Genomic DNA, 12382 nt, shown 5'->3' with positions numbered 1-12382 from the left:
GAATTTATAATTTTCTATCATAATAGGTCAAATGTGAGTAATAGAACAGCAAAAACAGAACTGCAAAATAACGTTTTTTTTTTAACCCTCCCACAGAATTCTCATGTTATAAAATAGTTTTAATCATTTTTTTCTTGTATTGATCTTTCATTATGGCTTACTTTAAATTTTGGGCTATTGTGAGCTCAACTACAGTCTGTTCAATGGAAATGTATTGTTAGCACAATAAAATAGCTTTTTTACTCCTTGTACATATTTAAAGCATAATTCCTAATTAAAACCGTAATCTAATAAGATGCAAAAAATCGGTCTCCAAAAATGTTCATATTGGTGCATCCAAAATGATCTGAAGAATATTTGGCCTGCTCTGCATTGACAGCGCATCTTTCCTATCCTAACCAATAATTAAGTATTGTTAGATGTAAAAACCGGAAGAGAAACATTTCCAGCCTGGTCTCATAGTGAAAACGGGACCCTAACCTTGTTATCCGTGTCTCCAGGTACAATTCCCTGCAGTTTCCAGGAGAAAAACTCAAGAGGCGCTACAAAAACTGTGTTTTTATTCACGTTCACGCACATCATTACGACTATATACTTATTTTTCTCTCCATTACTCAGCACCTGCTAGTTTATGATATCGACACACTTTTATGCTAATGTATCTTTTGAAAAACTATACATTGTAACACTTATATTGCAGACCTACCACCTACGTACTGTATATACACGTATTCCCGAATGAACAGCTTTTGCGATAGCTCACCTGATAGAGCAGGAACATGGGGTTAACGTCGGAGGACTACGGCTCAATATTTTAAAACACTAACGGTAAGGTTCAGGAAAAAGTTTTAGGTTAGGGAGGTGTGTTTTAAAAACTTCCCATCTAAAATTCCCCTTTAAACCTCGTCTGAATACAACACCATTTCACTCGCTTTTGGCGCCCCCAGCTGGACATTTCACTGGAAACCTGCAGCCAAACTTGTTATACAGCACGAAAATGTTGAATTGCACCAGACTGAACATTTCAACTAAACTGAAAATCACAATAACGTCAAATTCTGTAAATATATATTTTTTTATGAACACTTTTATCTGTAATTTTTCCACGGACCCCATTGAAGAAAAAACTAATGTTTTTTTTTTAGAGAGAGATCACACTCACAAAAAGCTATTTCACGTGCACAGACTTAGAAATCCCAACCTTAAAATTCCCTAATATTTCCAGGTTTCCCATGACTGTGGGAGCCCAGTCAGATGCAGTTTTCAAAGAAAAAAACCAGAACGTTGCATACGTAAGGTTTTAAATTAATTTATAAAAAAGCATTTGCCCACTGAAGCTTAATAAACATCAATTTCGTGTTTTTTCCTTTTCTTTGAAACATATAATCTGAACAAAATCAAACAATTAAAAGCCGACAGAATCAGCCTACACCACAACGCCAACACAGCCTAAACAAAATAAATACCAACCTGAAAAGAAAACAGGCACAAAAGGAAACAACATTTTTAATCAAGTGCAGATCTGATTCAAAGCATGTTTAATTGACGGCTCAGGCACGTTTCTTTCGCCCGGTACATGCAAGTTGGATGAAATCGGTTCAGAAAACTCATCAGTTTTGCCAGATTTTAAACAAATAAAAAATTTAGGAAAAAAACTAAAATATTCCATTGACACATTTTTGTCCATCTTAGAAAGAAACTACACAGTTTCACAACAGAAAGAGACACATAAAACTTTTCAAACATCCCATAACCTATACTGCCTGTATGTTGCTTATCATATATGTATATATGTGTGTGTGTGTGTATATATATATATATATATATATATATATATATATATATATATATATATATATATATATATATATATATATACACACACACACACACACATACACACACACACAACTATTGTTATTATAAATTTTTAAAATGTCTCTATAAATGAAAACAAGCCCAGATTCTATGTTCCACATATGAACGACGAAATACTGCATATATCCACTACGACGGCTGCTAGAAATTGTAGGGGACGCTGTCAGGGATAGCTGCCGAAAGTTTAGGAATATTTTGATCCCTTCAGTTGAAGTCAGGCCTCCACACACATTCCTAGCAAGCACTATTTAAAAAAAAAACAACAAAAAAAACAAAGAAAGAAACACAACACTCACTCAACACTGGGCTGTGAAAAACCTATTTGTGGTTCTCTGTGTGTAATTCCATAATGGCGTTCCATTCCGGGACATCCTGTTGGCGTTTCACCCTTTGCAAGTGCACTGCCAAACTTTGGAATGTTGGATTGGAGCCCGTGTTCCATTGTCAGAGTGAGGAAATCCAGATTCCGAAAGTCAGAGTTCTGGAATTCTCAGTCGACAGTAAACAACACGAGTTCCGGAGTTCCTGAAGTCCGTCGGGTTCCGAGTTCAGGCTTGGATTTCACAAATTGCGAGATTAAAGCATCAGTTCACCCCCCAGGATGATGTGCATTTCGTAAACGATGCTTCCATTTTTGGGCATGAATTGCAAAAAACGCCATTACTAATCAGAATGGGATCCAAGCCAATCGAACGCTTCCATCTGACCAACATTTGCAGAGTTTATGAGTGGTTGTGATAAAATGTCCAGAGTTATGAGCACACGGCAGTTGTTCTGTTTTGAGGTGTGAGTGTTTGTTCAATCGGCTCTTGATTAACAAAACAGAAAACCGGCAGCTGATTAGAAGAATAATGCAAAAAATTTAACATTCTGACGTAACCGGACACAGTTTTGAGACCACTTGCTCATCTATGTAGTTTGCTTAGATGTGTTTGTTCATTTTGCTTTCGGTTTTGGCACCGCAGGTTGAATGGAAGAGAAACAGTCAAGGCAGGATGAGAAAAAGGAAATAAACTTAGAGGGACAGAAAGCGTTGGTGTGTTATGAGTAACTAGGCGTGGTTGCTGTGCTGGTTGTGGGTGGAGTCTGATTCAGACGCCGTCTTCTGCTCGTCTTCCTCAGTTTTCAATCGTTTGTTCTCGGGTGGACCGCTTGCCTTTTCTCCGTTCTGACGCTTCATGGGGAGGGAGGCAGACGCCGAGGCGTGAGCGGCCAACATGTGTAACGGACTCGTAACTGCAGAGAGAGAGAGGAGGGGAGGGGGGCAGAGAGAAAGAGAGGGCGAGAGAAAGACAGAGAGAGAGAGGGCAAGGGACAGAGAGAGAGGGCGAGAGAGGGACAGAGAGAGAGAGAGAGAGAGGGACAGAGAGAAAAAGAGAGGGCGAGAGAAAGAGGGAGAGAGAGAGGGCAAGAGAGGGACAGAGAGAAAGACAGAGAGAGATAGAGGGACAGAGAGAAAGAGAGAGAGAGGGACAAAGAGAGAGAGGGAAAGAGAGAGAGAGAGGGGGTGTATAGTTTAATTTAATATTTAAAATATTCTAATAGTTTCATGTCTGTTATTTTGGCAAATATAATAACTAATGAAGGATGATTAAGGTTGATTGTGTTTTAAACTATATTTTTGACAATTTTAAAATGATGTACTGATTTATAATGAATTATTTATCATATATAAATAATATTTCAAACTTAATAATCGTTCTTATAACCAACAACATGTAACTGGCTTATTATAATATATAATATTATTACACGGCTCTGTGGAATACTCGATTCTGATTGGTCAATGGCGCCATCTAGAGGTCTGATATTTTTAAGTATCAACCGCACATCCACACATCAGACCGTTCATCCTATTGCGAGCCATCATTCCTGCTTCTCAGATCACTGTGCGATCTCTGCACGTAAGCTAATAAAATCATTTCAGCTCACATCAATGTTTCATGTGCATTTATTTGGCAAGTAGTCTTGTAATACGCAGGATAAGGAGTCGTCAGATGGTCATTAATTATCAAATAAACCCCAACAGAGCTCCCGACACAAAGCAGAGTTGGATTTAAGCTGTTTGTGGATTTATTTCACTGCAAATCTATAATCTTTTGTATTTATTTATTTGGTTAGTATGGTGTAATAAGCGGGATAATGTAGAGACAGCTGGTGGTAATTACAAAATAAAACAACCGTCTGACTGTACGTTAAATAAAGGATTATAAGATATACGTATACGTGTTTTAAACTGAAGGACTTCATGTAATAATTAATAATAGATTATAAATAATAGTTCTAATAATCAGTATATATGTATCGGACTATAATATTATATATTATAATATAGAATGATTAGGACAAAGTTTAAGTGTTTTAAACCAGGGACTAAAAATGGTCCAGTCAAAAACTAATTGAATTTTTAGCAGAACGTCACCGAAAATGGGAACAAATTGATTTTCAATCGTTCCGGAGTGAAAACATTATTTTTAAACGCTGGTAACCGGTTATAAGTGGTTCATTTTGTTCCCATAAGTTTTCATGACAGTACATTTTTGGAACTACAACACTTCACGTTGCCCGAAAAAATGAAACATGTGCTTTGATCCTGAAGGAAACTGCTGCATCAGACATTTCTTGGCCTAATGGCCCGTTGTGGATGTGAAATCCTGTAAATGAAGACCTTCTTAACAACTATGTGTAATTGCTTATTTTGGGCTTGTTTTTCCAGACCATGTTGCTTGTTTCTCTTGTGAGATCTGGCAACACTGCAACTGATATTTCTCCCACACATTAGCGCAGAGTGCTGTCATTTAAAATAACATTATTAACCGCTCTTCTATTTTGTTCTAACCGGTAATCATTTGGAAAGGAAGCTGCGAAACGTTTGAACCGGAACGACAAAAATAATAATTTTTCAGAAATGAAAAACATTAAACTTTTGGTCCCTGTTTTAATTTGAGTATTTTTGAATGACTTCATGTAATGATTCATTAATGAATTATTAATATTTAATAGATATTTATAATATTAGATAATAATTAATTCTAACTAAATTCCAAAATGCAAAGAGAAAGAGATGTTTCATATGTGTTATTGAACCGATTATAATATAATGATTACAGTTTTAAAGACTTCCTGTAATGATAAATAATCAATAATTAATAAATAATAGATCATTCCAGGTGTGTTTGAATACCTGAGTTGGTCTGGCTCTGTATCGCTGTGGCGATGGGCACTAAATGAGTGCCATTCTGGGAGATGGTTTTGATTGGCAGTTGGTGCTGGCCCAATGGGGCTGGCTGCACTATGGCCGCGGAAGTGGTGTGAATGACTCTATTGGCTGAGCCTATCGAGGCGTGAGAGATGCCGGGAACCGCCTCCAACTTCACTAAAAAACACAGAAAACATGTTAGTTAGTGACATGGGACTTTACACTTTTTTTGTGTTAGACAGTAAGTCTTGTTTTCCGAGAAAATACCTTGATTTCAGAGCGGTTTATCCATAAAACAAGAACATTAGCATATGGCCTCCGAAACATTAGCTTAAATCAAGACATATTCTCAGAAAACAAGTCATATTAACATACACAAATGTTTCTATTTAACAATGTTTAGATATTTTTACTGGGGAAAAAACTAAATACAGCTTAAAGAAATTTGTTTTTGGTAGTATAAACCTTTTGATGTGGACCAGAAACCATCTGACGTCAGCGTTCGGTTTGTTTGTTTGGTGTGACGCTGTGTTCCGAACTTACGCTGATGGTGCAACGGTCGAGATACGATGTCTCTCAACAGTGAACGCAGCGTGATGTAACGTCTCACCTTTGACCTCCGCACGTTCTCCGTTCTCCTGCGTTTCTGTTTTGATGGCTGTCTGTAGGTTGGCTCCGCTCACAGTACTAACGGCCATTGCGGGAATCTGATGCACCACGTGCAGCGTTTGCATGAGCGTCTGCGCAGACGTGGAGGATGTGACGGGGGTGGCCACAGCGTACGTGACGGGTTTGATCGTCTGAGATAAGGGACGCTGGACTGCGATCAAGACCGGCTGACTGCTGATCGGAGATGCTGAGAGAGGACAAAATTACACAGTGACATCACACAAACTATATGAAAAATAAAACAATCACAGTGATATTATAAAAACAACAATACAGCAGTTAAAAAACAACAACTACACAATTAAAAATAGAATCAATTACACACTTATTTACACAAAATACCATGCACCGATATCATGGCAATAAAATAAAGTCTACACTGTTTTACCTGCTTAAAAAACAAGCTCACACGAACATAGTAAGCAGTTTATATTTAAAATTAGGCATTTAAACTCTAAATGTACTGAAGTTGATATTGTTACTGTTTATTATCTTTACCAATATAAATATACATAAAAAAAAATAACAGTTTAAATGGTATTTTCTGCTTCCAAAAGTTGCCTTATCAGATCGATACCATTGGACAATACCGATACCACTGATAATACTGATAACAAAGGATAATATTGGACAATACCAATAACACTGATAATACTGATAACTAAAAGGATCATATTGGACAAAACCGATACCACTGGACAATACCGATAACAAAGGATAATATTGGACAATACCAATAACACTGATAATACTGATAACTAAAAGGATAATATTGGACAATACCAATAACACTGATAATACTGATAACTAAAAGGATAATATTGGACAATACCAATAACACTGATAATACAGATAACAAAGGATAATATTGGACAATACCGATAACAAAGGATAATATTGGACAATACCGATAACTAAAAGGGTAATATTGGACAATACCGATAACACTGATAATACTGATAACTAAAAGGATAATATTGGACAATACCGATAACAAAGGATAATATTGGACAATACAGATAACTAAAAGGATAGTATTGGACAATACTGATAACAAAAAGGATAGTATTGGACAATACCGATAACTAAAAGGATAGTATTGGACAATACTGATAACAAAAAGGATAATATTGGACAATACCGATAACACTGATAATACCGATAACTAAAAGGATAGTATTGGACAATACTGATAACTAAAAGGATAGTATTGGACAATACCGATAACTAAAAGGATAGTATTGGACAATACTGATAACTAAAAGGATAGTATTGGACAATACCGATAACTAAAAGGATAGTATTGGACAATACTGATAACAAAAAGGATAATATTGGACAATACCGATAACACTGATAATACCGATAACTAAAAGGATAGTATTGGACAATACCGATAACTAAAAGGATAGTATTGGACAATACTGATAACAAAAAGGATAATATTGGACAATACCGATAACACTGATAATACCGATAAATAAAAGGATCATATTGGACAATACCAATAACACTGATAATACGGATAACTAAAAGGATAGTATTGGACAATACCGATAACACTAATAATACCAATAACAAAGGATAATATTGGACAATACCGATAACTAAAAGGATAATATTGGACAATACCGATAACAAAGGATAATATTGGACAATACTGATAACTAAAAGGATCATATTGGACAATACTGATAACACTGATAATACGATAACTAAAAGGATAATATTGGACAATACTGATAACTAAAAGGATAATATTGGACAATACCGATAACTAAAAGGATAGTATCGGACAATACCGATAACTAAAAGGATAATATTGGACAATACTGATAACACTGATAATACCGATAACTAAAAGGATAATATTGGACAATGCCAATAACACTGATAATACTGATAACTAAAAGGATAATATTGGACAATACCGATAACTAAAAGGATAGTACTGGACAATACCGATAACTAAAAGGATAATATTGGACAATACCGATAACACTGATAATACTGATAACTAAAAGGATAATATTGGACAATACCAATAACACTGATAATACTGATAACTAAAAGGATAATATTGGACAATACCAATAACACTGATAATACTGATAACTAAAAGGATAATATTGGACAATACCAATAACACTGATAATACTGATAACTAAAAGGATAATATTGGACAATACCGATAACACTGATAATACTGATAACTAAAAGGATAATATTGGAAAATACCAATAACACTGATAATACTGATAACTAAAAGGATAATATTGGACAATACCAATAACACTGATAATACTGATAACTAAAAGGATAATATTGGACAATACCGATAACTAAAAGGATAATATTGGACAATACCGATAACTAAAAGGGTAATATTGGACAATACTGATAACACTGACAATACCGATAACTAAAAGGATAATATTGGACAATACTGATAACACTGATAATACCGATAACTAAAAGGATAATATTGGACAATGCCAATAACACTGATAATACTGATAACTAAAAGGATAGTACTGGACAATACCGATAACTAAAAGGATAATATTGGACAATACCGATAACTAAAAGGATAGTACTGGACAATACCGATAACTAAAAGGATAATATTGGACAATACCGATAACACTGATAATACTGATAACTAAAAGGATAATATTGGACAATACCAATAACACTGATAATACTGATAACTAAAAGGATAATATTGGACAATACCAATAACACTGATAACTAAAAGGATAATATTGGACAATACCAATAACACTGATAATACTGATAACTAAAAGGATAATATTGGACAATACCGATAACTAAAAGGATAATATTGGACAATACCGATAACACTGATAATACCGATAACTAAAAGGATAATATTGGACAATACCAATAACACTGATAATACTGATAACTAAAAGGATAATATTGGACAATACCAATAACACTGACAATACTGATAACTAAAAGGATAATATTGGACAATACCGATAACACTGATAATACCGATAACTAAAAGGATAATATTGGACAATACCAATAACACTGATAATACTGATAACTAAAAGGATAATATTGGACAATACCAATAACACTGATAATACTGATAACTAAAAGGATAGTATTGGACAATACCAATAACACTGATAATACTGATAACTAAAAGGATAATATTGGACAATACCGATAACACTGATAATACCGATAACTAAAAGGATAATATTGGACAATACCAATAACACTGATAATACTGATAACTAAAAGGATAATATTGGACAATACCAATAACACTGATAATACTGATAACTAAAAGGATAGTATTGGACAATACCGATAACTAAAAGGATAATATTGGACAATACCAATAACACTGATAATACTGATAACTAAAAGGATAGTATTGGACAATACCGATAACTAAAAGGATAATATTGGACAATACCAATAACACTGATAATACTGATAACTAAAAGGATAATATTGGACAATACCGATAACACTGATAATACTGATAACTAAAAGGATAATATTGGACAATACCAATAACACTGATAATACTGATAACTAAAAGGATAATATTGGACAATACCAATAACACTGATAATACTGATAACTAAAAGGATAATATTGGACAATACCGATAACACTGATAATACTGATAACTAAAAGGATAATATTGGACAATACCGATAATACCGATAACTAAAAGGATAATATTGGACAATACCGATAACTAAAAGGATAATATTGGACAATACCGATATGGTAACCTACATCTTGTGTATCCCCACTATGCATCATTCAATAAAATATAGACTATGAATCTTTAAGTGAAACAAAGACCATAAAACTTAAGTGAGTGTTGTATATGTGTACCAGTGGTGTTCTGAGTAAAACGGGCCTCTTGAATCACGGCTAGTTTGGGTTGGACGGCAGCAGTAGCAGCAGCAGAAGAGGGTTGGGCAGGCGTGTGCTCTGACTCCATGGGAACAGGCGAGCCCTCTCGTGATAGGCTGTCGGGGGTCTGGACACCGCTGGAGTGGGCGGAGAGAACGCCCGAGTGATTGGGCGATGCCGGAGCACTCCTGATGTGAAAGACCAAAACATCATGATTCATTTTACTGTACTTATGCAATATTTCAGATCACGGTAGCCTGTGCTAAACCAGGGAGTCAAATTTTTTATAGTGATGTATGTTTATTGTGAAAAGTGATATACAAATAAAAATGACTTGTGTAGACACAAATTCATATTGTTTCATATTGGTTTTTCTCATTACAATCTATCAATATAAATGCAGTGCTGTTGTTTAAGACACATTTGAATTCAGAAATGTACATACTCCTTAGCCAAATACATTTAAACTCGGTTTTTCACATTTCCTGTCTTAGGTCAGTTAGGATCACTAACCTAGCATTGCCTTTATATTGTTTAACTTGGGTCGAATGTTTTGGGTATTCTTCCACAAGCTTCTCACAATAAGTTGCTGGAATTTTGTCCCATTCCTCCAAACAGAACTGGTGTAACGGAGTCAGATTTGTAGGCCTCCTGCTCACACACACTTTTACAGTTCTGCCCACAAATGTTCAATTGGATTGAGGTCAGGACTTTGCGATGGCCACTCCAATATCTTGATTTTGTTGTCTTTAAGCCATTTTGCCACAACTTTGGAGGTATGCTTGTGGTCATTGTCCATTTGGAAGACCCATTTGTGACTGAGCTTTAACTTCCTGGCTGATGTCTTGAGATGTTGCTTCAATATATCCACATAATTTTTCTTCCTCATGATGCCATCTATTTTGTGAAGTGCACCAGTCCCTCCTGCAGCAAAGCACCCCCCCAACATGATGCTGCACCCCCATGCTTCACAGTTGGGATGGTGTTCTTCGACTTCACCCTTTTTCCTCCAAACATAATGATGGTCATTATGGCCAAACAGTTCAATTTTTGCTTCATCAGACCAGAGGACATTTCTCCAAAAAGTAAGATCTTTGTCCCCATGTGCACTTGCAAACTGTAGTCTGGCTTTTTTATGGCGGTTTTGGAGCAGTGGCTTCTTCCTTGCTGAGCAGCCTTTCAGGTGATGTTGATATAGGACTCATTTTACTGTGGATCTAGATACTCGTCTACCTAATTCCTCCAGCATCTTCACAAGGTCCTTTGCTGTTGTTCTGGGATTGATTTGCACTAAAGTATGTTCATCTCTTGGAGACAGCATGCGTCTCCTTTCTGTGCGGTATGATGGCTGTGTGGTCACATGGTGTTTATACTTGCGTACTATTGTTTGTAGAGATGAACGTGGTAACTTCAGGCTTTTGTAAATTGCTCCCAAGGATGAACCAGACTTGTGGAGGTACACAATATTTTTTTCGGAGTTCTTGAACGATTTATTTCGATTTTCCCATGATGTCAAAAAGCAAAGAAGCACTGAGTTTGAAGGTAGGCCTTAAAATACATCCAGTTACTCCTTCTATCAGAAGCTAATTGGCTAATTGTCTAAAGGCGTGTCATCATTTTCTGGAATTTTCCAAGCTACTTAAAGGCACAGTTAGCTTAGTGTATGTGAACTTCTGACCCACTGGAATTGTGATTATAGTCAATTAAAAGTGAAACAATCGGTCTGTAAACAATTGTTGGGAAAATTACTTGTGTCATGCACAAAGCAGATGTCCTAAACGACTTGCTAAATCTATAGTTTGCTAATATGAAATCTGTGGAGTGGTAAAAAAATATTTAATTTAATGAATTCTGACTTCACCTGTGATATATACATTTATTTTTTCTCTCTCTACTCAGTGTAAGTGTCAGTGAAAGGAACATCACCTGGATGAGAGGGGCCCCATCGGTGTTCTGAAGCAGGGGACGCCCCGTGGCCGCCGTTTCCTGAATGCCTGCTCCACAAGTTTACTCTCGGATGAGGGGTCTATCCTCCAGAATGAACCCTTGCCCGGCTCCTCCTGAGAGCGTGGGACTTTGATGAAGTACCGATTCAAAGACAAATTGTGACGAATCGAGTTCTGAAATACAAAGTTAGGGATCAAAACACTAAATAAATTATTCAGTAAACTGACATCTTGAGTGCCTTCAGCTTATAGGAGAGTGTTTGCTGGTGTTCAAGACAAAAACTCAGTGTTGGGACTGACCTGCCACCCCTTATCTGCTGTCCTGTAGTACGGGTAGTTCTTGGTGATGTGTGTGTAGATGCCGTTTAGTGTTAACTGCTTGTCCTGCGCCAACGTGATCGCCTGAACAATCAACTGAGCATACGAGTACGGAGGTTTTGAGTCATCCTAGAGAAACATAGAGAAAACCAAATTTAAGACTTAAGACCTGAACAAATAAAAATGAATACCGTATCACCATAATAAACCAAAATAATCTAAAAATAAATCATGTATCACAGACTCTTACTTAGACAGGGGCACACATTCAACATGGCCTAAACATTGCTTATCAGTAAAACAGGGAAGGATATACGCAAGTTTAAAATACTCAAAAACACACATTAAGGGATAAATGTCTTGCCCATTAGTTCCTGGGTCACCCCAACAAGTGAATAAACATGCCATCATGTTAGTCAAAACACTATGAGTAACCCCTAGTGGTGGTGCATATTATTAC

At 36.0% G+C, this 12382-nt stretch overlaps 1 protein-coding gene across 1 annotated transcript in view; it reads right to left on the bottom strand.

Moving 5' to 3' along the window:
• Nucleotides 1-1521: 1521 nt before the first annotated feature.
• The window catches only part of LOC127648301 (forkhead box protein K2-like), a 29017-nt gene continuing 18156 nt past the window's right edge, over nucleotides 1522-12382 (bottom strand). The window contains exons 4-9 of the mRNA XM_052132945.1: nucleotides 11905-12051; nucleotides 11585-11778; nucleotides 9638-9846; nucleotides 5688-5933; nucleotides 5063-5254; nucleotides 1522-3114 (exon numbers count right to left, since the gene is read on the bottom strand). Of these exons, the coding sequence (XP_051988905.1) occupies nucleotides 2930-3114; nucleotides 5063-5254; nucleotides 5688-5933; nucleotides 9638-9846; nucleotides 11585-11778; nucleotides 11905-12051 (1173 nt within the window). The 3' untranslated portion in view covers nucleotides 1522-2929. The remainder of the gene's footprint in view (nucleotides 3115-5062; nucleotides 5255-5687; nucleotides 5934-9637; nucleotides 9847-11584; nucleotides 11779-11904; nucleotides 12052-12382) is intronic.

The sequence above is a fragment of the Xyrauchen texanus genome, chromosome 8, assembly GCF_025860055.1.
Source record: "Xyrauchen texanus isolate HMW12.3.18 chromosome 8, RBS_HiC_50CHRs, whole genome shotgun sequence".
Classification (NCBI taxonomy): Eukaryota; Metazoa; Chordata; class Actinopteri; order Cypriniformes; family Catostomidae; genus Xyrauchen; species Xyrauchen texanus.
Note: the sequence above shows the minus strand (reverse complement) of the source record. Positions and strands in the feature narration are given on the sequence as shown.